Raw genomic sequence first — 27,438 nt, 5'->3', positions numbered from 1 at the left:
GTTGTATTGTCAGGGGCAACTGTTTGGTTACATCTGAAAAGCCTGCAAAACAAAATTATTCTTCTCCACCTGGAAAAAAACCACATTTGTCGACTGCATTTGTCTTCAGGTGTTCATCCTCTGCCCGGAACAGTAGTATTTCCCGTGAAGCTGACTCTCCCTTGGGACTAGTTTTTCACTGTCCGTGCACTTCCTTTAAAAGCCTTTCCCTCACATCAGAAGGCTTTCCCCACGTACAATCGTACCATTGTTGTTCCCATGCTGTTCTGTCAGTTCTCATGATGGTTCCCTATTGTGTTTGCTTCCTCTGACCATTGTGCTCCGCAGGTGGATGGAGATCATATCCAGTCTATCTGTTCACTGCTGGGCCCATAACCCTTAGCTGGAGGGCTCAACACACAGGTTTAGAATAATTTCAGTGACTTCATAAGGTGTTCCAGGTGAGAACTAATGAGAACAGAGTTAGCCAGAAGCTTTAGGGGTAACACAGGACAGTGAGGCTGATGGGAGCTGATCACTCTTTCATAATGTGGCCATTTCCGGGTTCCTTGTCCTTACCCTGGGTTCCCATGTCCCAGGGAGGCAGGCTGAGTTTGGAGTTCATACAGCCCAGTAGTCAAAAGGGATGTGCTGTGACAGATGTAGCTCATGGACAAACTCACTGGGATCTAGTTTTGTAATCTGAAATTTTAATCATGTCCCTTACATTTAAGACTTGTATGATTAAGGTTGAAGTGTATCTCCATAAGAAGAACGGTCTGATCAAAGGAAAAGTTTGATTTTTTGAATCAAATTTGAATTTTTTATAAGCAGCTGAGATTTTTTTCCATTTGGCTTCAATGATTCTGACTTTTATCTTAATGAAGGCTAACTGTAAATTAAGTTCCAACATCCTGGAGCAGCTGGGGTTGCCTGTGTTTATTAACATGAAACATTGTAGGGATACAAGATATAGACTACAGAAGGTCAGGGCAGGTAACAGCTGATGCTGTTGTGGATTCTGACAGCTCTGTGTTAACGAGGCGTGAGTTGCTATGCCTTTCTAGGATATCTGGAGAGACTGCAGTCTGACTTTTCAGTCAGTTCCTACCATTGTCCCCAAAGAAAAAAACAAATTCAGCCTTTCCACCTCCATCTATGTCCCATGCTTCTGTTTGCCGAGGGTACACTGAGAAATGAGTACAGGTTCTGGGACCTAATTAGACTTAGTTCCCATGCACCTTTTCCTGGTCAATGTAGAGGCCAGAGAGGTTCCTGGGTGTTGGAGTGTAGAGTGGTAAGCTGATAACTCCTTCTGTCTGAAGGAAGTGTCACTTGAGTATATTACAGTAGAAACTGTTGGAGAGAAACTCATACTGGGAATAACAAATATCTCACTTGACTCTAGTTTAGTGATCCTCAACCTTTCGAATGCCGCAACCCTTTAATACAGTTCTTTTTATTGTGGTGACCCCCAATCATAAAATTATATTTGTTGTTATTTCATAACAGTAATTTTGCTATTGTTATGAATCATAATGGTGCTTTCTCATGACCTTGTGTGACCCTTGTGAAATGGTCATTCAATCCCTAAAGGGGTTTCGACCCACAGGTTGAGAGAGACACTTATCTAGTCCTTCCTGTTTAATGAGAGGCTTGCCAGCTCTTCTTGGTGCCTTTCCTGGTTTGATTATTCCAGTCTTCTTGACGATGTAATGATCTTTATCTTAAGGTTTATTCTAACCATGAAACTTTATGAAAGATAAAAATGTATTTATTTCTTGAAATGCCATCTTATATCCTCTCTCTCTCTCTCTCTCTCTCTCTCTCTCTCTCTCTCTCACACACACACACACACGCACACACACACACAAACACACATGCACACACAATGGTTTTGTTTCTGAAGAATGCTATGGAGGATTTGGTGTGGCCAGCTTGGACTTTTTTGGTTGGTTTCATTGGTGATGAGAAATTTTCTTAGGAAAGGGCATTGGATTCCTGGCAGGAAAGAGTTCACCTCATGAAATCTGCTGAGGAGTTTAGCAACGTGGACTGTCTGAGCTAGGCACCAGACAGGCCAGAACATGTATAGCCTCAGAGCCCCGACCTGAAGTTTAGACTTTATTCTAAGAGCAGTAAGATGTGGTTGATAGGTTTTAAGCATGAATGTAACACAATCTGTTTTACTACTTAAAAAAAAGTCATTCTGGCACAATACTATACTTGGTAGACTATATATATATATATATATATATATATATATATATATTAACACAACAACATTACACCATACTATTAAAGAGAAAAACACTAAATATTGAATGTGCAGGTTCCTAAATACATCTCTTTGAAGGAAGTATTCGGAAAATGGGCTAGTTATAGAGAAAGAAGGTGTCACTACTGGGACACTGTCCCTGTTGGATTCTTTGGATATGGTAAGAGCAGTCTCATTCTTTGCTTCTTGGTAATTCCTCATGAAAAAAAAGTAGCCTTGTAGTCACAGCCCGACTTTCTGGTTGATAATGCTTATCACTTATTCTACAGGGGAATTTATTCTTCTTGGACCGATTATATATCACTAAATATCACTGAGGAATTTCATGTAAGCTCCTCAGTAATGGTGTTCTCGTCTCATTGTCCAGCCAAGGGGACCGAGGCTCACAAGGCTTCCATGACACCCGGGAAAGGCATGAACTGCCAGGAGAGTCTCACAAGGCTCAGCCTGTCCACAGTTCCTAGGTTCCAACCTTCATCCCTTACTGCTTGCTCTTAAAAAAATCACTCATTTGTCTCCCCTGCTGCCACAAGACTGAATCAGGCCCCCAGATGAGTTTTTTTTTTTTTTTGACTCACTGTATACTTGGGAAAGAACAATTTTGAGCATTTCCAATACTTAAGAACTAAGAAATTCTCATAAAAATATAGATTTCCTTCAAATCTGGAAAAAGAAAGAAGCTCACAGTCCCAGGCCCACACAACCATGCTGGAGAATAGCGGGTCTGAGAAGCGCCTGTCATGTTAGAGGGTTGGCACCCCTCCTGACAAAGCAGGCCCCACCCAGACTGCTTAATCATTTTCCTTTCAACCCTCCCCTCCAGGCATTTGCAGTTGAGATTCAGGCTGTGGGAGTGTGTTTAAGGACTCCATCATTACTTTTCATATAACAGATGCTGAGTGCAATGGAAAAACCTTTCCAGATTGTGAATTTCTTGGTCACTGGCTGTGAGTCCATGCCAAACTCTCTCACACTCTGGGTCTTTTTTTTTTTTCCTTCTTTCTGGAAAACCTATAATAATTTTCACTTTACTTGAATGCATACTAATTGCCTAAGACTTAGATTCACCTTTTCCTGGGAGCTATACCTGGCTTTCTCCATTTAGTGTTGACTGGTACCCTGCTCTATGTCCTGTGCAGCATCCTTTGTGTTATCCCTACTCTCATAATGATTATACTTCATCATATCCAACTTATCCATGTGTGTCTAGTATCTAGAGCTCAGCTAAGTAGCTCCAGGTAATAACACAGTAAATACTTGCATTCATGAATATGGGTGAGGGCATTCAATTATGAATTATGCCATATTTTATTGCTGAGCATATCCATTCCAAAGTAAAGATCTGCTGCATGCTCAAGTTAACTTTATTTTCTCTTTCCTATTATAGAAAATGAGGACTGGAGGGTTATAGACCCTTTCCACCTGGACCCAGGCCTTGGCTGAACGTCTGTTACCACACTCAGGGGCTTATCTTCCAAGTGAAGTTGATACAGGCTCTGGGGAAAAGGTTAGGGTTAGGGTCCAGTACCCCTCTGCTATGCTCTTGTACGTTAGAAATGAATGACTGCTCCCCCTAATTTTTTCCTATTTTTTTCTCCAGGTGAAGCTAAAACTCATCTGTTAATCTAAAAGTCTTTCTCTAGGATGCTTGTACCACACCTCTGTGCACCAGGACCAGATACCTCAGCATTTGAACCTTGTATTTTTTAGTATTACCCTGGGGTATCTGCTGTGAACTGGCATTGAAGAAACATACAACAGGGAAACCATAAACTTGAGTTCCTTCCCAAATTTATATATTTGACTTATGCTAAGTAAGTTCTGTATAAGTTTTATATTTTATCATCCAACAGAATGACTGAAAAATGTTTATAGAGCTAGTTCTTATTAAATGAACAATTTGGATCCCATGTAACAGTTCTGTCTGACCTAAAATTTTAAGGTAAATACAAACTATAAAACAAATAGCCATTTAGTTCTCAAAGTTTAGATCCAAAGTTAAACTTACATTTAGAGAATTATCCTTGAGAGTATTGTCTTAAGTTTTCTTCTACTATACAAATACCAGCCTAGAAACTCTTTTATGTACCCCAAGGACAATATAGGAACCTCTTAGAAGCTCTGTCTCTTCTCCTTTGCACTCTGACCAAATATTATGTAAATAGAAAGAATGAATGAATAGCTCAATTAGTCTTTGCTCCTTCTTGGTTCCAAGGCCCTTAAAGGATCCTACAGCTATGATCTCACTGCAAGCTTGTCTCTGAGCAGTGAGCTGTGCCTACTTCGCTGGGTGATTTGCAAGTGAGATCAGGGACTCCTCTGATGTCTAATGTATCTTGCAGCCTGAAGGGGCAATGCACTGGGTAGAACCTGTGGAGGGAAGTCTGATCTCAGTGGGAAGCAATGTTGAACCTATATCCACACCCCCTATATAAACTGCCTTTGCAGTGGAGCCACTTCAGAGTGGCTTCTGGGGTTTGTCATCTAAGTGGTCCATGTCTTTTGACTCAAAAGTCCCCCAAAGGTGTGCATTCCAGGATCATTAGAGAGTTTCCTAAGTCAGGGCTCCACTGTGCTACCTGTTTATTATTGTAGCATTGCTAAGGAGTCTAAACTCTGTGATGGGTAGAGTTTTCTCTTGTTGATGATGTGTTGAAGTGTCCTGAAACTTACCCATTACTCATTAAAGAAATGAAGAGTACAATCTCTCTTCAAATGCTTATTTATAGAATTCATAATGTTTATAATGTTATTAAAAAATACTTTTATTTTACTATTATTACTTTAATTTTTACTTAAGCACTGATTAATGAAAATTTTTGCCCATGGACTAGCACTATGGTTTTGGCATTTGAGAACAGCTGCTGCATTTGACCTCTAGGTCCTTCAGCATTGGCATTTTGTGAACTCCAGAGAGGTGTTGGGAGAGGTGGGGACCATCAGAGAGATGCCTCTTACAGTTGTCTTGGTAGGCAGCCATGTGGTCTGGCCTTGTCGGGGCCAGAGGTCTGTCCAGGGACCTGAAAGAGAGTGGATCATTGTAGAAGTATTTATCCAGCACCTCCCTAGCTCTTGGAAGCAGCAGCTGGGTGGTGGTTATAGGAGGTGGGGCTCGGGTTCATGGCCAGGATTTCTCTCCAGTTCTTCCCATTGTCTGCATGATCTAGGCGGCTCGTGTGCCTGAGGCCCTGAGGTCCCTATTTATGAAATGGAGTCCCTGGCATATTGAGTGTCAGAGTCATTACAGCAAACTCTTAATTGCTTGATGCAGTAGTGCCTTGAACAGAGCCTCTTCAGAGTGGCTTCTGGTATTTGTTGTCTCAGTGGTCCATGTCTTCTGACTCAAAAATCCCCCAAAGGTATGCATTTGAGCATCATTGGAGAGATTACTAAGTCAGAGGACTCCACTGTGCTACCTGTTATTGCTAAGCATTAGCTTAGGGGTCTAAACTCTGTGAATCAAAACATTTGATTATTAGGATATATTTTTGATATGCTTGTTTCTGGGCCCAATTAAATAATCCAACAGTGAAGGAGATGGGGTTCACATTGTTTAAGGGACAAGGCCTTGACAAAAATTATGCTTAATCTTTACAGACAGCTTTTAGGAAAGGATGTTTACATGTAAATTTTAGTAGATTTACTAATTTATAAGCTTATAAATTAAGCTATAAAATAAAAGATACTATAATAATGTTTAGTTAGGTTTAAATTAGAGACTTGCATTAGTAAGGGATATTCATATGTGAATATTTTATAAAGTTATGTAAAGCCATCTGACCAGAAAAACTGTCACTAGATATTATCTTATTTTGGATTGTGTTAGTATAAGTTTGAGTGAAAATTTTATTTTCAAAATAAACCCTCATTTAAAAAAAGCTATTCTCCAAACTAAAACAATTTTAAAAGGATGTTTTCTTTTGTTAATTAATGAAAAAGTACACTAGTCACCTGTCTGTTCCCAAAGTCTCATCACTTTACAACAGAATCACAGCCTGGTCACCATGCCTTTGTCTTTAGTTTTATGGGCTTTGTGGGACACTTAACCTAAACTACAGCAAGACGCTCTGTGAAATGGGATCCCAAATGAGTCACGGTAAACAGACTCTGACCTCTTTGAAACAGAGGTTACTTACTGTCTGCTCTTCAGACTTGGAAGGAAGATGAAGAAAATCACATTAACAACTTCTAATAGGATATTGCCAAAATAACACTCATCCATTTGAACATGAACCTCTCAGTTCCTATTTAAACAGGAGCTCCCAGGTCCTATCTGAAGCAATGAGATATGCTAAGAGGCACACTTACTGCAGTCACTGCCTGGTAGAGTTGGGAGGTCTGTTTCAGATTGTACTCAAGTTTTACACAGCTCACAGGCCAAGGACTCAGGACAGAGAGGTTGTCTAGGGGGTAAGGTAGGGTTAGATTAGGAGTACTAGGGGTAGCAGAATTTGCAAGGGGTACTCTGTAGTACCTGAAGAATGATCCCTGAAGAATGAGCACTAGGTAGTCAAGGTCCTTGGAGGTCTGTTTATAATTGCAATTTCCTTTTGGAGCATCATGGTATAGATTCCAGTTGCCCATTAGCCACAGTGAGAGAAAGCCAGCAGCTGTTTGCCACCCACTTCCAGCTCTCTCACTCTAAGGACATTAACCTGAGAATTCCAAGGAGGAGCTCTGAGCACTCTCATGGCTCAGCTTCCCATCTAATTAGGTGGAACATTCATCTTACTTGAGAGTAGGCTACACAGTGCCCCAAGGCGAAAAAACCCCAGTGTTAGCCCCTCTCATTCATGGAGATAGGACTGAATACAAGATATAGACCTTTCCACCGTTCCTTCTGAGTGGCATTTGACTCAGACGGTGACATCAGACATGACTTCATTCATTTAAAGGAAGGACTGAGAGAAAGTCAGGCTCTGCCCTTCTCTCCCCATGCACAGTCTCCTTGAAGACATTGTTGTGTTCCCACTGCTTCCCACAGAATTTCTTCCTCTTCTCCTCCTCCTCTTCCTCCTTCCTTCTTCATACTCTCCTGTCATTGTCTTTCCCTTATTTTTCCTTCCATTCTGTTCATAGCTCATGCTTAGCCTGCTCTTTCTTTTTACCCAATACTCCCTCTGTCTTTTTGTCCACTTGCTTCTGTTGTTATTTGGCCTCCTTCTTCCTACTTAATCTCCATTGTTCCTGATCTCTGTATAGATCTTCTATTTGACCTGTTTTCCTTCTTCTCTGCTCTTTGTCCTCTTGTGAGAAATGCATGAGGGAGCTGGTTCTCCTTCCTCTTGACTGTTCACTTCTGGAATCTACCAGGTGCCTGCTGTCTCAATTGTCCTAAAGCTGCATACGCAGTCACCCTTTCCTCAGGGATGGATGGTATCTGCCATTCCTTTCTGATTTCTTACTGATTTTAGGAGAAGTCTTTCTGACTGGCCCTCTCACAGTTTCTTCTCCTTGTTCATGGGCACAGTTGATGAGCCCTTATCAATGATGCCCAGGCCCTGATGTTGTCTCTCCTTCCCTCCATCTCTCCTTCCTCACTTTTTAACTCCCCTTTATATTCATTTCTTTCTCATGGCAGTGCTTTCCTTGATGGCCATACAGATTCTGTGCTTCATAAACCAGGCATTTCGGAACTTGAACAGTCATCAGGAGTAGTTTACATGTTCTCCCTAGCCAACTTGAGGATTGTGAACAAGATTTTGTAATCAGGGGCTGGAGAGATGGTTCATTGGTTAAGAGCATTTGCTTCTTGTTCTGAGGACCCGTGTTCAATATCCAGTACCTACATGGCAACTCACAACTATCTGTAGCTCTAGTCCCAGGGTATCTTCCACTTTCTGGCCTCTGCAGGCACTTCACATGTATGGTGCACAGATGTACAAAATATATACAATAAAAGTAAAGGAAAAATTATTTAAACAATTGTAATACTCTCCAAGCTTCCTCTTTAGTTGTATCTTCCAGCACCTCATAGACCCCCATAGCCAGACAGCAGGGAACACAGTAAGCTCTAGTGCCACTTCGTAGTTTCCTGGCTTTGACAAACTGGTGAATTTAATTACTCTTTGCTTCAATTTCATGTCCTATAACGATTACTGAATATCTTAACACTCCCTCCCTCCCTCCCTCTCTCTCTCTCTCTCTCTCTCTCTCTCTCTCTCTCTCTCTCTCTCTCTCTCTCTCTCTCTCTCTGCTATAGGTCTTCTGGGAGACCATATAATCAAATATGTAAACTGCTTAGAACAATACTTAATATTCAGGGAGCACTTCTGAAACTAATTCATTTGAATGCTAATTCCACTCCACCACATTTTCCCAGTTTTTGGAGTCTGGCTATTCTTAATCAACTTTGATTCTACTATTAATAGTTCTGTCACCAAATGCATATGGGTCTCATGTTCTTCATTCATAGCAATGTTTAAGTCATAATATTATAATTTGCGTTCATTCAGTGAGGCTATGCATTTATTTGTTTGTTTGCTCTTTCTGGCATGTGCTAAGTAAATGTCCTTCTCCTTCACAATCCTTGCTGCTCTTAAGTAACATGAAGGCCTGTGTCTCCCGTGCTAGATTCTAAGCTCATTTTTAGGAAGAGATTATAGTCTATTCAGCTGTGTCTTTAGAGTTATTATCAGAATCCACCCCCCCCCCGCCAAACAAACCCCTTATATTGACAGTGAAACTGATTCTGACAGTCTTGGCTGATGTCTAGTATGTGCTACAAATTCTGGGTTAAGATGTAAGCTAGGAGTGTTCACCTTAGCCACAAAGCCCTTGTAGAGTTTACTACCTTCTTCAAAGACCTTTGAAAAACAATACAAGACATGTTCGTAGATTGATGCTTTCTGTGTGGTCTGATAGCTGTGTGACTATCATTGGGGGAGATTTTTAGGACATTTTCATCCCCTATTTTTGCTTGAGCAATGAGGTAACGTATCAGTTGTGGCCTTTGTGTATGTCTAGTGGGGAGTGGTGAAGGAGCCCTCTAACTCTTGCGGAAGGAACAGGTAAGGCCACATATTTCTAAGTAAGCCCCACAGGATGTTTAAGAACACCTACCTTTCAAGGCTGGGGATGAATAAAATTCCCGGGTCAGGATTGTTGGGGAAGAAGGATGTGTGTCTGAGCCTGATGAGAACTAATACCTGTTTGTCCTCAGATGTCCTCAGGCCCTCCAATCTGATGCAGCTCTTTCCCACTGCAGTCCCCTCTATCAGTGGCTGCTTTGGCAGCTATGTAATGGCGCTGTGCTGACCCAAGAACCCATGCCAGGAAGTGAATGAATCCATTTTCCAATTAAAATGAAACTTCTCCAAAAGACCTACTCACCCGGAGAAGAGAAATTTGTCTTCCTGGCAGTCAGGCTTGGCTAGAATATGTTTCTGCTCCCGAAACAGACTGAAAAAAGCCATTAACTTGAATGGAAGAAAAAAAAAGGAAAGAAACTAGGACAGTACTTACTAATTCATGTATCCATTCATTCCTTATTTTCATTTCCACAAACTGTTATTTAGTTAGTACATCTCTGTTCATTCATTCTTAGTCTTCCATTCAGCTAGAATGCATCATATACCATGCTAAATCCTAGGCACAGATGATGATAAAACCACAGTACTGTCTTTAAGGAGATTCAGTGTAAGAAGAAGGACAGACAGTGAACATCTCATGGTAAGAGTGGGGATTGGGACATTCAGCAGGTAGACATAATATTTAGCTTTCATTTCTAACTTGACACAAGTAAGAATCAACTAACTGGGGTGTTTTAAATGAGAATTGTCTAGGTTTCATTATGGACATGTCTATGGTGGATTATCTTGATTGTTAATTGTGTTGGGAGCTCCACTCTGAATGTGAGTAGTGCCATCTCATGGGCTGGTCCCTGAACTGTCTGACAGAAGAAAGATAGCCTAAGCCTCAAGGAAGCAAACAAGGAAGGATTTTGCTCTACTTGTGGATGTAATATGATGAGCTGCTCTCATTACAGCCTTGACTTTCCCAAAATGATGGCCTATAATCTGGGATTGTAAGCCAAATACCCCCCCCCCCATGCTGCTGTCTGTCTGGATATTTTCTTATAGCAACAAAAATGAAACTAGAATAAAGAGGCACATACAGCATGGAACCATCCAGTTCAGCTTATGTGCAGTTTCATGGAGTGTTTCAAAGCCCTTGTAGAATTGAGACCTCAGTGATGAGTACATTTGAATACATCTGTATATGCACATGCATACACATGCACAGAGAGTTGACATATACATGCATACACATGCCTATTGAGTTTGTTTTGTTTCTCTAAAAAGCTCTGATGCAAAGATAGGAACCTGTTCATGAATGAACTGAGAGTTAAAACAGAAAGGATGACTGAATATAAGGATTCATAGAGAAGCAGAAACAGAACATGACTTCTTTGTTCAACAAACATAAAACTAAGGAGGAAGAAGCTATGCTGAGGAAGATAACAGGTTTTCTGTATTGGAAGGTTTGGAGGTGAGTGTGACATCTAGGAGACACTTCTGAGGAGAGTTTGAATTAGAATTTGATTCAGTGTGTTCTACTCTGATGTTTCTTGAAATCAAGGAATTAATTGAGGTCTCCCAGTGCATATGTAAACAGTGAGTTAAGTGGCTGTAGTGTCCACTCTTTGGCCGATCCGTATTTTAAGATCCACCAAAGAAAGAGGCTCATACAGGAGACAGAAAAGCAGTGAGGAGAAGAGCATGGGGATCCAGCAAGAAAGCCTGGGTAGATCTCTCTGTTTTCCATGTGTCTACACCTTCTCCCTTTCTTGTTTACTCCAAGACTTTATTTCCAACGCCTTTTTTACATTCAGGCCTCCTTTGCTCTTCTGTAGAAAGAACATCAATCTGCCATCTGGGTGACAGGCAACTCTCCTGTTCTGGCATTTTCCATTAAAGAAAAAAAAAAACTTTTGGGGAAGTGGAAGACTGAGTTAGCACTGGATGGGTGTTAAAGATGCAAACATCTGATTTCCAACTTACCTGTCATGTGATTGTGTCCCCTTTTGAGGCATTAGTTTCATAGTGTGTAAAGTGAAGGTTACATTACTCGCTTCTCTGCCTTAGATTATTGTACAGACTATATCAAATCATGCATATCAAATGCTTTGAAGACAACAGAGGCCTATTATAGCATTGAAAGACCTGTTGAGTTATATAATAAGCACACTATCCCTTGAGGTAGGTGACAGTCGTATGGAATTTGAAGAAATAGTTTTAGAGAGATTGAGGTTTCTAAAGGAGCACAGCTAGAAGGTTGTAAGAACAACAGGGACACACAGAGTTGCCGGATGCCGTATTTCTCAGCTTCTTCAGTGCAAACTTATTTCCAAGGGTAAGAGGTGGTATCATAGTCCTAGGTCAAATACGCATTGATGATTGGATTCTGCCAGTTGCCATGTAGATGCCAGTGCACCATGGTTAGGAAGTCAACTCTCGTGTCAATTAGGAGTTTGCCTTTCTATACAATACCTCTAGGGTATGTGAGTGAGCAGAGGTTGCACGTAAATACGTGAAATCAATTGTATAGTGGGATTATTTCATTATACAAATAGATGATGGGACAAACCCTTTTCTAGTTGGGATTTTGTGCTGTGCACACTCAGGCTTTGTTGCTTAGCAGTTTTCTTCAGCAGTAGCGTAGATTTATAGTCTATTTGATCTTAAGGAGAGTCTTGTTCCTGTGGAACGTGTGTTAGCCACCCCAGGCCGAAAGCCCCCTCTCTCTTTTGAACCCTGTCTGTGATTACTCATTAGAGACAGATATATGACTACACACAAAATGTTGTGATAAAGTTATGAGGCTGACTCACCAGGCTTTGGTATCAGAGTCATTACATTATTGTCATACATCATATTTTTAATTACCTTTCCTTTGCCTATCTTTCTCCAGCTCCAGTGTCTAGCTTTAAATTCTACATCTCCGGAAGTGTTGTTCAAGGCTTTCCCCATGAATTAGATAGGTCCTCTGCCCTCTAAAAGAAGTTGTCATTTTGAAGATGGATTTGAGTATATGAGTGTGTAATCAGTATAATCAGTTACAGCGAGGGAAGAGAGACTCTCAGCAAAGGTATGTCTGAGCTGGGTTTGCATCAAGGTCAGGAGACTGAGGAAAGCTGAGGTACAGGGGTGGGATGGAGGTACAAGAGCAGTCCACATAGAGGCATCAGAGGCATGGAACCATAAAAGAGCAGAATGTGTTGAGTTACAATAAAAGCAGCAAGGGTAGAGTGAATGTTACTAGAGAAGCCTGGAAGACAATCCCCGAAAGACATCCTAGCAATCAGGATGGATGAGCGGGAGCCAGATGGACCCCCAGGAGCTAAGCTTAGGGGTGAGTGTGAGGCCCTGAGAAGCTGTTGGATGTTTTAACATAGGGATGAATTGTCAGACCTTAACTGTTAGAAAGATGCCTCTGGTCCTTCAGATCCAAGTTTATTTGCCTGTCTTCCTGGAAGCATTGTTAGAGTTTGCCCCCTGTCTGTAGATGGGAGTCTGAAACACACAATAGTTTCTTTCATTCCAGGAAGGTATTGGTTGGACTTCTGACCTGCTGCATGCTTCAGGATTGTTTTCTCTTGAGAACGACACTGCAGAACAGACTTCCTGAAATATCCCACCTCTGGGCTCTCAGACCACGTTCCAATTTCAAAACGTGAACATAAAGCCAAGATAAAGCTTTGTATTTTCATGGATAGTTCTAGAAAACATGAATGGGATGGGACTCTGAGTGTGCAGGCAGGATCATTTGTTGTATGGGAGGTTAAGGAGCTCTGATGTACACACCCCCCTTCATTTACAGGACACCACAAATAACTTAGATAGAATCTCTTTGCAATTAATAATAAATTAAACCCAATTTTCTCATTTTTTCCCCTGCATCCTGGTACTCTTTCTGTAACTGTCTTGTTCCCTGCAATATTTCTCAACATCTAGAAAGAGAGAAACCTCCCAGCTCTAGAGACATTGCAGATCATCAGGAGGACTCTCCTCTGCCCCAGGCCCTGGTCTTGAGCCTTCGGCATAACTGTTCTGCCCCTACCCTCTTCAGAGATGCAAAGCTATTTGACTTTTGAGTAATATCCTTTTCTGAAGAAATGCTATGGTCTTATGAAGTAATAAATGGTAGGGGTCAAGCTGTTCTTGATTGTTTTCAAGCCAATGGATTGCTTAGCTCAAAGGATTGTTACTAGAAAGCAAAAGCCTGACTGCCAAGTTATACACCCCAAATCACTGCTGAAATAGTATTTCTTGAAAGACTAAGGTTTTTTAGTTCCTTAATATCTGGGGACAGAGTGATTTAAATCTTTAACTCTTCTTGACCTCCTACGTGGAACTGGATTAAAATATCCCATGTTGAGACAGCTTAAGTTGGCCTGTGTGACTCTCTAACTTATGGACTGTTTATGCATGGAGGTTTGGTTTAGTCCACTCAAGCTAAGTAAATCATCTAAGATTGAAGTTGGAATCTCCGAAATGTTTTTGGAAGGGTTGCTAGCTGTTGTTGTTGTTTTCCTCTCATGGAATGAATGACAGAAGCTTCATCAAGGCATTTGCAAAGGCCCCAAATCCATAGCTCTGCTAGGAGCCCAGGCAGATGCAGCTATACAATATAAGAAATAGTTACTTAGAACAGACACCGTGGGTGACTTAAGGGCAAGCTCTTTGAGTCTAACCCTCAGTTCCTACCTCCTTAGATGTGAGTTATGTATTGCCTGCCTTAAGAATTGCCCTGAGAATCAAGGAAGACAGAGGATGGGGACAATGTTGTAGATTATGGAGGAAAAGATGGTAACTGTCCTTATGTAGGTTCTGTAGACACAAGAAGAGAATTAATTCAGTGAATCTTTGCTGGGGATTTCAGTAACTGGGGAGGGTGAAGGACAAAGGAATTTCTGTGCAGAACTAGTTAGAAATCTATCTTCATGGACCAATATGGCAATTGATGGCAAAACCCTTGCAAATCTAGTAGCTTTGTGGGAGAATTTTATTGGAACCTCAGAGCCAGCCAGTCTTTCAAGCAATTGTCAAGTTTCCAGACACATCCCTGTCACCCAGGCTCTTCCCTCTAATCTGTGTTAGCCAATCCTCAGACTCAAATTGCAGAGAAAGCAGGGGATTTGTTAATTTCTCTTCCATTACCATGTTCCTTCTCTCTAAAATTTCTTTTAATTTTTGAGACTATAATATAATCACATAATATCACCCTTTTGTTTTTCATTCTTGCTTTTTTTTAGAATTCATGGCATTTTTTTCATTAAGTGTTGATATGTTCCTCAATAAATAAATATAACTTGTGTAGTTTTTCTGATGTTTCTTGTAAAGATGCCTGATACTTTCTAGCATGTTAGTTCTGGTACTTCATTCTATGCAGAAGATGACTGGGGTCTCTGATTTGGATCCACAAGGCTGGGATGAGCTCTGGAGGAAGTGCTCCTGGGCTCCCCACTCCTACTCTCAGGACACAACAGAGCTTTCTCAGAGATGTTCTGCTCACATATCTTTGTCCACAGCAGCTATTGGTATGTCTCCAGGGAGAAGATTGCCATCATGTACGGCCTTTAGTAACCTTACATAAAACCTAACAGAAGCAGTTGTTTTCTCAGCTCAGGGTGATTGTTTGGCTTTGGCTAGAAGTAGTGGTTGTTCTGTAGTGGTTTGGCCTTTGATGCCTGGTGACTGGCCTTGCATTTTTGGAATGAAGGAAGGAGGCTGCCTTTTCCATGACCGCCAACTGCCGCAACCACAAAGCACATGGAAATAGGTTTTTCAGACTATCCAAAAGGCATACATCTAGTTTGACTCATATAATATCAAAGGCTACTACTTTCTAGATGTCACTTGTTAAGTGTTCAGGGTTATACAAGTTCATAGCTCTGTTAGGAATATTTTGTAAATCATAAGCTCTGATTTATTTGATGTTAAAATGTATGAATATCTAAAGAGAAATTTGGAACCCATTTCCTTCTCAACAGAGGCTTTTCACATACACGGTAACAGAATGGTTGCAATACTTTAGCTTTTATGCTTGAGTCTTTGATGTCCTCATTGCACTAGAACCCTGTACTTAAGACAGTGTGTGGACTTGGATTTATGTGCTAAAGCAGAATTCCAAGGGGCAGTAAGTAGCAAAAATCTGGAATTTGAGAATACAAACATGTACAAACTAGGTATGTGTCTGTCAAACTGATGTAATAACTGCTAGTTCTTTTGCATTGCTGAGAGAAGGCCAGCCACACAGGTAGAAGTCATTGTACCATGACAGATCCCTGTCACAGCAGAAAGCCTGGAAGGGGAAGCTAAGCAGTTTGTTTAGTAGGTCTGTAGATTTGTATTGTACTACAAAGGCATAATATGTTCTTGTGAAGTCTGCACCATTGCCTTTAGGTTCCAGAAATACCCTGAGTTTATGATAAATTCCTTTCTGTGTGTCTTGTAACAAAGAATAGTTAAAAGCAAGTCAAGTGACTGGTAGTCTTTCTTGCTTTGTCTTCTGTTCTCTTTACTTCTTCAGCTCTAGGAACTTTGCAGAAAGGAGTTGCTTCGCCCTTTCCAAGTTTCCATATACAGACAGAGCTTGAATGGCTTCATTTCAACCTTGATTTTAAAATCCTGCAAGAAGAATTGTGCTTTGCTTAGCTAAGTCACATGTCAATTGCTAGCTTAATCAAGTCCTTATCATGAGAGGACTAAACTTATGGAATGTCCACTCAGCAGCCAAAAGTCCACTCAGTGTGTAGGAAGAGAGGTATCATGGTCACCAAAGCTGCCAACATCTTTGACCTCATAGAGCTTCCAGAGCAGGAAAAATGAAGTACATTATCTGTCTTAGTTAAAGTTTTACTGCTATGAAGTGATACCATGACAAAGGCAATCTTATGAGGGGCAACATATAATTGGGAATGGTTTACAGGTTTAGAGATTCAGTCTATTATCATCAAGGTGGGAGCATGGCAGCATCCAGGCAGGCATGGTGCTGGAGGAGCTGAGAGTTCTACTTCTTGGCCAGAAGGCAAATAGAATACTGTCTTCAGGTAGCTAGGATGAGGGTCACAAAGCCCACCCCCACAGTGACACCCTTCCTTCACCAAAGCCATACTTCCTAATAGTGCTACTCCTTGGGCCAAGCATATTCAAACTACCACATTGCCCTAACAATTATGTGTGTGATATGAACTAGGTATAACCTTGAGTGGGACTTACCCCAGTGGTTGTAAGGTTAACCCAATGTATAGGAGGGCTGGAGTCATGGGAAAGAACAGAGCAGCAAGTGAGGACTGAATTGTCCAGATTTGGTAGATGAAAAGAAAGCCCAGCAGCAAGAAAAAAAAATCTGGCTATTTGACAATATGGAGTAAAATAAATGTCTAAATGTTCCAACATCCTCTTGATTTGACTATATACTGGCTTAAGCTGGGAGTTTTTTGAGTTGACTTTGGTACCAGTCAGTATGCTGGGAATTTTCATGACAAGGCACATTGTAGATTCCTTGAGTAGTACTTAGTGTAGTTTTTTTTTCTCTCTCGTGTATAGCTGTTAACTTCTTACTCCATGTTTGAAGCATAGGCTCTTGCCTTTGCCAAGAGGCTGGATTGCATATCCACAGAAATGCTTTCTCCCTAGCCAGATTGCAAAGGGGACGAAAGGAAAATTATGGTCATTTTTGGAAGGATCAATAATTGTCATGTTTTCTTTCCTGTATAAATACTACTTTTACACCACCCTCCCCCAAACCCTTACACAGATGTTTTCATGAACATTGTTGGCTCCACTTTTGTTTTGAAAAATTTGAAACATTTTTGAAAGGGGAGAAGAGTTGGGAAAAAAAAACTCCTAATTGATTCTAATATATATTTAATTTGGCAGAACTTGAGAGAGATTTGCTGGGATAAGGCGGGACATTTCTTTGATCTCCCAGACTTCTTATCATGGAAGGCAACAGGTGTCACAGCACGGTATGTTAATTACAAGTTAGATTTTATTTGTGTTCTTCCAGTCCTGGGTGTCTCTCTATATATTGCTTTCTTAACTCTCTTTGACTGGACATAATGTTTTTCCATCTGCATGTGATTTTGCATACTTGAAACATCTTGAATCTATCTTCTGCCTCCACTGCATATGCCCAAGTCCCATTGTTTCCAGTCTTGCTGGGAATGTGAGGATACAAGGTGAAGACCAGTCATTAAAATCGGACACATTTGAAGGGAGATATTAAAATTCAGAACCTACTCCAACTCTTTCTGAAGGTTTCTTCTATGTGGTGAATTAAAGAAAGAAAAAAATATGCTTCAGAAGTTAGGGTAGGATATGTTTTGCAAGGAAATGGGTGTTAGCTGAGTGCATGTGTTGTGAACTTAAGCCACATTTTATGAAAATCTCCTAGAATTATCCCAAAACTGCGTTAAGACAATGGCTACATTTGAGGAACTTACACATGTTAAAACAAACTGTGTTCCACATGAGAGTACTTTTACAAATGCTCACTGAGTTGAGGTTGTGGTTGCTGTATGTGGGAATGAAGAGAGCGAGGTGTGAAACCTTAGTACGGCAAAGTGATGGTCATATTGACCTCATCTTCAAAGGGATTTAGAGAAAGGTTTGGTCTTCTGATTTGAGAAGGAATCAGGATCTGGAGCTGGCAACCTCTGAGGACAAGAAGCAGTTGGAGAGGACAGATAAGGCCCTGTGAAATGAGACAGATGCTCATGAATGGGTTAGGGCTCCTTTTCTGCCTGTCACCCTTGGTACGGTTGTAGCCTTTTCTTGGGGTAAGTTGATGAGAGTCAGAGTTTGGCCTAGAGGCTCCCAGAGAGAGATAATAATAAACGATGTTATCCACAAGTGTATCCATTTTCATGTCAACCTGCCCCTGCCATCCCAGTGAAAGTTTCATTCCCCAGCGGCCCCTCAGTGTGGAAGGGATCCACTTACAGGTGATGATGACCTTGCCCATCCTTAGTTCTCCACCCTCCTTAAGAGAGAAGACTGGAGAAAGATGGAGGTCTGTGCTTTGCCCTGGATAGTACAACTCCTCACAGTCAAGGCCACTATGGAGGGCGGTGTGTGGATGGAGTTCTTATCCTCAGCATTGCTCTCTTGGCTTGGCATTATCTAAAGTAATTTCTGAGAGGGCCATTCTGTAGTCTATTTTTCTGCTTTTCTGAACTAATGAACAAAATGTTATATTATTTTAGCCAAGTGTGTCTATTAGTCAAGGTACTGCTAGCAAGTTGTGATTTTTCTGGGCTGAGAAATGAAACCAAGAAGGAGGAGCATCCGGGGCCACTGCTTGCTAAGCCACAGCCACTTCCTCCTCCTTGTCTCATTTCTCCATCCCTTTGTCCTCCCTCTCTCCCTCCCTCCTTCCATTTTTTCTCTCCCTCCATCTTTCCCCTTCTCACATCCCTGCCATTTCTCTATCACTCACTTCAGCTCTGTGTTGAGTTGGTCCTTGGCTCTTCTCAGTGACTCTGGATGCTGAACATACATTTCCTGTTATTTCCTGCTGCGTTTTAGTCAGGGCTTTCAGAGGCTAGCCCTGACTAAAATAAACTTGATGGAATGCCAAGCATACACACACTGTGGATGTCACACTGAAATGTATGCTTCATAATAGTTATGTGACCTTGGGCATGTCTCTTCTCTTCTTTTGAGCCTTACTATCTATATTTGTTAGTGGGGACCATAACTCCCTGCAAGCTTGTGAGAGTCCTATTGAAACTTCCTTCTCAAGTCGCTCTTTTATAACAAGCACCTGAATCATTCATTGTATTATTTGTATGGTAAGTGTGTGTGCTTTTGTGTAAATGTCTAAATTTCAAGTTGAGTGTTCTCGTTGATGGGTCTCCACTTTTATTTGTTGAGACAGCGTCTCTTGGTGGCCCCAGATCCTGTCCAGTTCTTGCTTGTGTTTTTAGTTTTAAAATAATTGGCCGCCTAGTTCCCTCTTTCTGGCAGAATCTTTACAGTAAGTTCCTGATACATTGCACAGAAGTCCTGATGGTCTTACCACAGTTGGCTACAGTAAATCCATTGTTTCTCCAGGTGAGTGTGCTTACTCATTAGTGAGTCCTTACAGTGAGAGTTGGATACTGTGGATAAGTGTGCACCATCTACTATTAAATAATAAAGCATTTGCAAACAAAAAGTCCCTCCTGTCTGTCTCATCTAGAACAAGGGAGATGAGGCCTGAAATAGAGTGTGTCAATGCCAAAAGAACTCTGGGCAACAGAGCAGGAACTTGGCACCCAAAAAGTCAAGGTGAGATTCTGATTTGGTGTTCATTTGGCTCTTTCATGTGCTTGCTTTGGGTGGCGTCGATGAAGTCAGTGCCAAAAAAGCTAGAGGGTGTTTTTCTTTTTTGTTATTGGCTAAGAAGGGGTCGGGTTTCACCTGGTCTAAAGGTTACAAGCTTGTTTTTGGCATTGCCAGTATAAGAAGGTCCTTCTTTCTGCCTTTTCCTTCTCCCCTAAGAAAGGAATTCAATTTAGCTGCTTACTTTTTTATCTGAGTCACTGAGAAAAATCACTGCTAGGCTTCATGTCTACACTTTCTACTGTAGTAATGAAGAGTTTCTGCTACTTTAATAATAAAAATAGTAACAATAACGACGACAACAGCAATAGCAATAATAATAAAAATGAAAAATGGTTGTCCTTTATCAAGGACCTTTACTTTTTCTATAGTAAGCATATTGACAGTTTTTAATTCAATTGGTACTCAGCCACCATCTGTTATCGTACTGGTGTTAGTACTGTTTTTGCAATTTAAGAATTGAAATTGAATGTGTTAGTAATTTGCCACATTCTGACTACTGAGTGGGTAAGTGTTCAGATCATGAGAAATGGTTAGTCAGAGATGTGAATAATAAGATTGTTCATCATGAGACAAAAACATATTTGCATGCATTCATATATTTGTATGTATATGTTCTCTTAAGTGATTTGAAATGACTTCTAGTAAATGCAATCAAAACGGGTTGTGTGCGTAGCCTTCAGTCACTGGATCAGTGCACAACACAAAAGAAAACAAACAAAAAAGCCCAAAGAAACAACAAAACAGTGATTAAACCTAAAAAACAGAACAACATGGAAACAGTAACGGAACGACTGCATTGATGCTAAAACAACTTTGTAGATGCTATACATTTCTTTATAATTTTGACGAGATTCATCTGTGAGCTTCCTGATGGCCAGAAGGGAGCATGAGAAGCCTGGCTGAAGCAAGGAATGCATGAAGCTGTCTGGAGAACTGAAGCCTTGTCTAACTCAGTGGGTCTGAGAGAAAGGTTCTTTACATTATTAAAGGTTCATAATATTCCATACATTATTTATACTGTTTTATTAACTCAATTATAATTTCAAATAAGCATTTGAAAATAGTTTTAGGATCACAAGAACACTGTGAATATGTACGAAGAGTTCTCAGATGCCAATGCCAATTTTTTTCTAACTAATGTAGTAATATGTGGTGTGTTTCTTACAATTAAGGAACCAAGGTTGACATATTATCATTAGCCATATTCTTTGTTCAAATTTCTTTGTACAGTGGTGGGTGACACTGTTCTTGGCAGATGCAAACAAATGACTACTCCTCCACAGAGAGAACCAATAACCGACCAAAATGCAGATACCACCAAAATCCAACTTGGTGAACCCATGAGTTTGTTGCAAGTTACTTACAGGAATGTGAGTGATGGGTTATGTACAGGAAGAGAAATAACTCAAAGACAGCTACATCACAAAAGCCTATCCTAGCTTGGGTGTTAGCCCACCAAATCTGTACAGTTTGCAGGCAGTTCGACGGGTTGGCAAATGTCTTTTTCAGGCAGTTCAGCTTGTTTCTTCCTCTTCCAGTCAGCTTTGTGGAGTTATGAGGTGTCCCGAGTCCACTCTGCCACAGGGATCGGGCCACTGGGGGAGGCGGGACAGGGGAAGTTTTGATTGCGCTTACCCCACGCTGGCTCCAGGGCGGGTGTCAAGGGCTATGTGAAGCCACTGGACACCGCTCCAGGGATGGGGAAGCGCTGTCTGAGGTCCCAGGGATTTACGGAGACGGCTGGAGGTCCCCGGGCCTGTGCAGAGGCCGGATGTGTGGTTTTCAGGCTCTTGGGCACCTCAGACGTGGCTGGATACCGAGGAAGAGGTGAGAATGGAGTGGGAGTCCGTGGCTGGATCTTTCCTGGGCCGAAGGGTCCCACTGGGAGGAGAGTCCTTGGCTTGCAAGGGCAGCTAGAGGCTGAGGCTAGGAGCGCTGGGGGGCTTTCTGCGGGAGATTAGATGCCGCTGGTATTGACATGTTGGAGAATATCTCCCAACAGTTCTTATTGCTTACATTTACTTGGCGGGGGGTGGGGGGGTGGATACTTAGTAAATCTGGTCAACTTCAGGGACTTCCTGAAACCTTTGAGTTGTTTGCTTTCTGTGGTTAAGGAGCTTACACACAGGGTGGAGTGTTTCACCTCGCCTTGGAATATCTTGCATCATGAGCCTCCCTCCAAGGTAGAAGATTGTATACAGGTGCAAATTTCTATATAACACCTTAGTTTTTAACCTAATGGCCTTTCTTGGTTTCATAATATGTATTGTTTGGGCATATCTCCATAACTTCCTTCGGCTGTCCTAGTTTCTGAGACTTTCCTTGTTAGATAATCTTGCCATCTTTGAAGCACATAGATCCTGTATATTGTGGGATTTGCTTTTAGAGATTGTTGGCGGTTTTTCTTTAGATTGCTATGGACATTCTGTTCTAGGGAGGTAACATACCATTGGCATCACTGTTGATTCTGTTTGTTACTGTGTTGGTGCCTGCCTCCACCTGCTCTATGCTGTGCTGTACTCTTTGGGATGGTTCACGGCATACAGACCATATATAGAGTGAAGTATTGTCTCTTAACTTTTGGAGGGCAGAAAAGCTGCATACATTATTGTGAATTATTTTCTATTGGAGAATTGTCTTTTCAGTTGACTTATTTTGATTGACATGAGCCAAAAGAAATGGATGATTATGCTTGTCCAGTACAAGAGAAAATGTGTTTTTTTCAGAGGTTATATGATACATTTTCTGGGACATTTGGACCCTAAGGGAAAAAAGGACTGAATTTTCTAAAATTTTGAATTTGTTTTACCTTATATTAAGTTATTTTATACTCTTTTTATTTTCTTTTTACTTCTACAGCAATATCAAACTCTTTGTTGGCTCTCAATGAACTGTCTTGATTCCATTGTAAAAAGATGAAATTATGGTCTTTAGGAACTGGATGTTGTAGCTAAATCCTTTAGAGGCTGAGCCAGGAGGATTTTCATGAGCTCAAGGCCAGCCTGGGTTAAATATTTAGCTCTAGGGTAGTCTGTGTTGTAGGATAAAATACAAACAATAACAAAACCCTGTAATCATCTTTGAAATAGCAAGAATTTCCCTAATATTATTAGTTCTCTATGTCTGTGTATGAGGTTAATAAGGGATATTATTGTATTGTTAATTTTCCCATTGTTCCTCTCTTCGTTTATCAGGAGATGGTTATGGTTGTTCTATTGATTTGTAGTCATTTTATAATGTAATTTCAGCAGCTCAAATTTGCAGCATTATTTATTATCTTATTCAAGTTTTTTTTCATTTAATTGTACCTTATTTTTCTATCAATATTATTTGTAAATAATATCTATGTAATATTCTAATTAGTATAACTATGCCTTAGTGTTTCATTACTGTGAAGAAATACCATGACTGTCTTAGTTAGGGTTTTATTGCTGTGAACAGACACGATGACCAAGGCAAGTCTTATAAAAAACAACATTTAATTGGGGCTGGCTTACAGATTCAGAGGTTCAGTCCATTATCATCAAGGTGGGAGCATGGCAGTATCCAGGCAGACATAGCGCAGGCAGAGCTGAAAGTTCTACATCTTTATCCAAAGGCTGCTAGTGGAAGACTGACTTCCAGGCAACTGGGGTGAGAGTCATTAGCCCACACCCATAGTGACACACCTATTCCAAGCAGGCCACACCTCCAGATGGTACTACTCCATGGTCCAAGTATATACAAACCATTACAATGATCAAGGCAACTCTTATAAAGGACAACATTTAATTGTGACTAGCTTACAGTTTCAGAGGTTCCCTCCATTATCATTATGGCACAAAGCATGGCAGCATTCAGGCAGGTATGGTGCTGCAAAAGGAGCTGTGAGTTCAACATCTTGATTCCACAGCAGACAGGTGGAGACTTCTGTACTGGGCAGAGCCTGAGTATAGAAGACCTCAAAGCCCATCTCCACAGTGACATACTTCCTCCAACAAGGCCACACCTCTTAATAGTGCCACTCCCTATGGCCAAGAATTGAACCACATGAATCTATAGAGCCAAATCTATTGAACCCCCCACAACCTATAGCCATCTTGCCACATATTTTGGCTTGATACGAGGTTGTAATAATTTGAATCTTGCAATGTCTCCAAAGCTCATATGGTGAAGGATTGGCCTATGGTCTGGGTGCTGAGGGGGAAGGGCAGTACCTGTAGGTGGTAGAAGTATAGCTTAATAAAGTGCAGGTAGGTATCCCATTGACAGGGCTATTGCAGTGCTTTCCTGCTCTTTGGTTGCTCATAGCCATGAGATGAGCAGATTCTCTCACCATGTGCTTCCACCATAATGTCTAGCAATGTCCCAGGCCTATAGTTCATGGGGATGAGCAGTTACATATTGTAACTTCTGAAACTGTGAACAAAAATAAACCATTTTCTTCTCCAAATAAATGACCTCAGGTATTTTGCTGTGATGAGAAAAGCTGACCATCAGAGGGACCTTCTCACAATTCCTCATTAACTGCTATCCACTCACCCAAATGCACCTGTGTTCTCCCATGTAACTGCACTGCCATCCATTACTTAGGACAAGTAAAATTAGTTTCATTGTTTAAACCTCTTCTAGGTATCCTGCTGCTAAAAGTTTTGAGTGCCACTTATTCTTCCTTGACACTGGGGTTCTGACTGACAGCAACAAAGAACATAGGCTAAGGTATGAAAAGCTACCTCATCTCCTGGCTAAGGCAACCAAAGAGAGGGCAAACACTGCAATCAATGAGACACCTGCCTTTCTTTTATTAAGCTCTATCACCTACAGGTACTACCCTGCTCTCCCCCCAGCACTCAGATCACAGACCAAACCCTCAGCACATCTTAGATAGCAGCCACTTAACTAAAATGTTTAGAACTTTGATATACAGGGTGGATAATGAAGCTCAGAAGTTCATGGTGAATACCATCTGCATGTTCATGTGTATGTATGCGCACATGGGTACCGGACAGGGTGGAAGACTACATATACCAACTGCAGCTTACAATGTAGGGCCAGGCTTGGCAGTCTGGATACAGACATGCTCAGGTGTCTCCATCTAATAGTACTGGAAGCTATCTGGCGATGTTAGGACTAGGAAGTAAGGCATCACCATCTTGTCTTTAACACAGCGACTCTGAATGTGACCCAACATGGTCTCTGGTCTTTCAGTGATTAGATCATTTTCCTTATCCTCTTGGAGAAATGTGAGAAGATGGGGCATGAGGACATCTTTGTATGCTGGTGGGAACACACAACTTGGGTAAAAATCTCTTCCACTCTCGGATAAAGGAGCAGCTTCCACACTGAGCTCTGCTACTGGTGATGTGTTGCGGTTTATAATCTTTTCTTAGTATTTGTCCTCCTGACTTCTTTGCATTTACGTATCTAAGATAAGACAATTAAAATAAAACATTTTTATTGCGATGTATTTGACATGCTATGTGATTTGCCTATTTAAATATACAGTACAATTGTTTTGGTATATTTAGTTTTTTGTAATTAATATTATTCTATGCTAATCTACATATAATTTCCTAAATACGTATCTGTAGATATATACTATAGTGGTACTGATTATAGTCACAGTATTATATAAACTGTCACCTGTTTCCAGAACTTGTTTATCATGCCCAACAAAAACTGTCCTCATTGCGATCTCGTACTACAGCTTTCACCAGCCCCCGATAACCTACAACTATTTTCTTTCTGTATGCATCTACCTATTATGTATATTATTGATCCTCTTATGTCTATTATTTTGCTTAGTGGCATTTTCAAGGTTTATGCTTATTGTTGTATGTAGTTGACTTCCCTTCTGTTTTATGACTAGATAGTAATATTCATTTTCACACATATGCGGTGTTCGCTCATCCCTTCATGTGTTGATGAGCATTCTGGGGAATACTTTCCTGGTTTCTAGCTGTTGTCTCTTGAGATCATGCTACAGTGATTGTTGGGGACTTAGTTTGTTTTCTGTTGCTTTAATCTGAAAATAAAAGACAATATCTATTTTAATTCACATGGCAAGTCATTTGCTCAGCTTCTGTAGGGCCTCATGCTGTAGCAACTCATTCAAAAGATCCCGACTGAGAAGGAATGGAAGCTGACCTACTGCATAAGATTCTGTTCCCTTAGCCTCTAATTCACTCCCTAGTCTCAGCTGAGCTAACCCATTATCAGAAAAGACTTCAATCTGTTCTTTAGGATGCTGCCTCTATGACCCACCTTACCACTAGCTGCTCCCTCTTAAAGATCTGCCTTATCTCAATACTATAAAAATGGCAACCAAGCTTCCAGCCCACGGACTTTTGGGACCAATGGTGTTCAACATGTGGCAGTTATTCATAAGGATTTGTTCAACTACCTGCTTTGAGTTATTTGGAGGATCATCTAAGAGCTGGTTGAAGCTGGTTTGTGTAGACATTCTGTGTATAGCTTTTAGAGGAGCTGCCTCTACCTCTCTACCTGCAACAAATCAGAGTGCCGGTTTTCTTACAGCCTTGCCAGCACTTATTTTCTCTCCTTTCTTAAAAGAAAAAAGCCATTATGATCAGGGTAAAGTGGTTTCTTGTTGTGATTTAATAGTCTTTTTAAATTTTAGTGCTCTCTGGTTAAAAGTAAAATTGACTGAATTTTGTTCATCTTTGTAGGTAGGATGCTTTGGCTAGACCTTGAAGGGGAAAGCAGTTATTCATGATCTGTTCCATGCTAATGCATTTTGATTTGCATTGTTTTAGAGTTGTATTGAAGGATGATTTCTCAGAACAGAGCTAGATAAAACAGCCCTTCTAAGTTCTAGGAAGAATGATTCAGTCTTTTCTGATCAGCTGATTCTTGAATGTAGTTAATAATGCTGAGAAATGACCTATAAATATGACATGTCCTTTACCCTTAGTTTGGGAATATAAGAAAGATGTTTCCACACTCTTCAGAGACTTATAACCCTTATCTCTTTACTGATGAATAATAGAAAGAATTAAAATTTAAAAATAACACAACCATAAAGTTTGATTCTCTCATATAAATAAATTTAGAGAGAGTCTTTGGTCTATTGTAAAGGTCCCATGAAGTAATTAAAGATATTATTATTATTATTATTATTATTATTTACCATTTCTACTTCACTGTCTTTAGCCTGGAACTCATGCTTGAGATTACTTCATGGTCTGGGATATTTCTGTAGTGTCCATGATAAAAAGATGTCGGGGCACATAGGGTGTGCCACAGAGCTGAGCTAGCCTTATGTAAATGATCTTCCTGAGAGATTGGTATTACACTTTCATTTATATAATCATCAATCCACACTTAGACTTATGGCCAAAACTAGCCAGAGGGAGGCTATTTTATCTGAGTACCTTTCTACTCAAATAATCTTGGCGTTTTCTTACTACTAGAGAAAAACTAAAGACAATTGCTATTGGACAGGTTAAAAAGACAATTACAAACCATCATTTCTCAGTAAATTGCATTGGACAGTGTCCTAGATATCAATTTATAATTCCTCCATCATAATCATAGAACACACTATCTGTGCTGATTATGGGGAAGATGTTAAGGTCTGAAGCAACCTTAGCTCAGTTTCTGTCATTCCCTCATCTACAAATCCATTTATTTATTCTTGATCTGTAGTCATAGAACACCTATGAGATTCTAATCGAGCAGTTGGTGCCTCGTATTCCTTGAACACTTAAAAATCCATGAAATAATGGAGCCATAAAAGTAAAAGTGGAGATAGCTCAGTGGGTAGAAGCATGTGTTGTTCTTGCAGGGGAACTAGGTTCAGTTTCCAGTACCCAAGTTGGGTGGCTCACAGCTGCCTAGAACTTC

At 40.7% G+C, this 27,438-nt stretch overlaps 1 protein-coding gene across 7 annotated transcripts in view; it reads left to right on the top strand.

The window, feature by feature from the left end:
• The window catches only part of Fggy (FGGY carbohydrate kinase domain containing), a 369,309-nt gene that overhangs the window by 52,617 nt on the left and 289,254 nt on the right, over positions 1-27,438 (top strand). For all 7 annotated transcript variants that reach the window (XM_085839183.1, XM_085839184.1, XM_085839180.1 and 4 more), the window contains exon 5: positions 17,143-17,231. In XM_085839183.1, the coding sequence (XP_085695309.1) occupies positions 17,143-17,231 (89 nt within the window). The remainder of the gene's footprint in view (positions 1-17,142; positions 17,232-27,438) is intronic.

Source organism: Mus caroli, unplaced genomic scaffold (assembly GCF_978045245.1).
Source record: "Mus caroli unplaced genomic scaffold, Mus_caroli_1 scaffold_6, whole genome shotgun sequence".
Taxonomy (NCBI): domain Eukaryota; kingdom Metazoa; phylum Chordata; class Mammalia; order Rodentia; family Muridae; genus Mus; species Mus caroli.
Note: the sequence above shows the minus strand (reverse complement) of the source record. Positions and strands in the feature narration are given on the sequence as shown.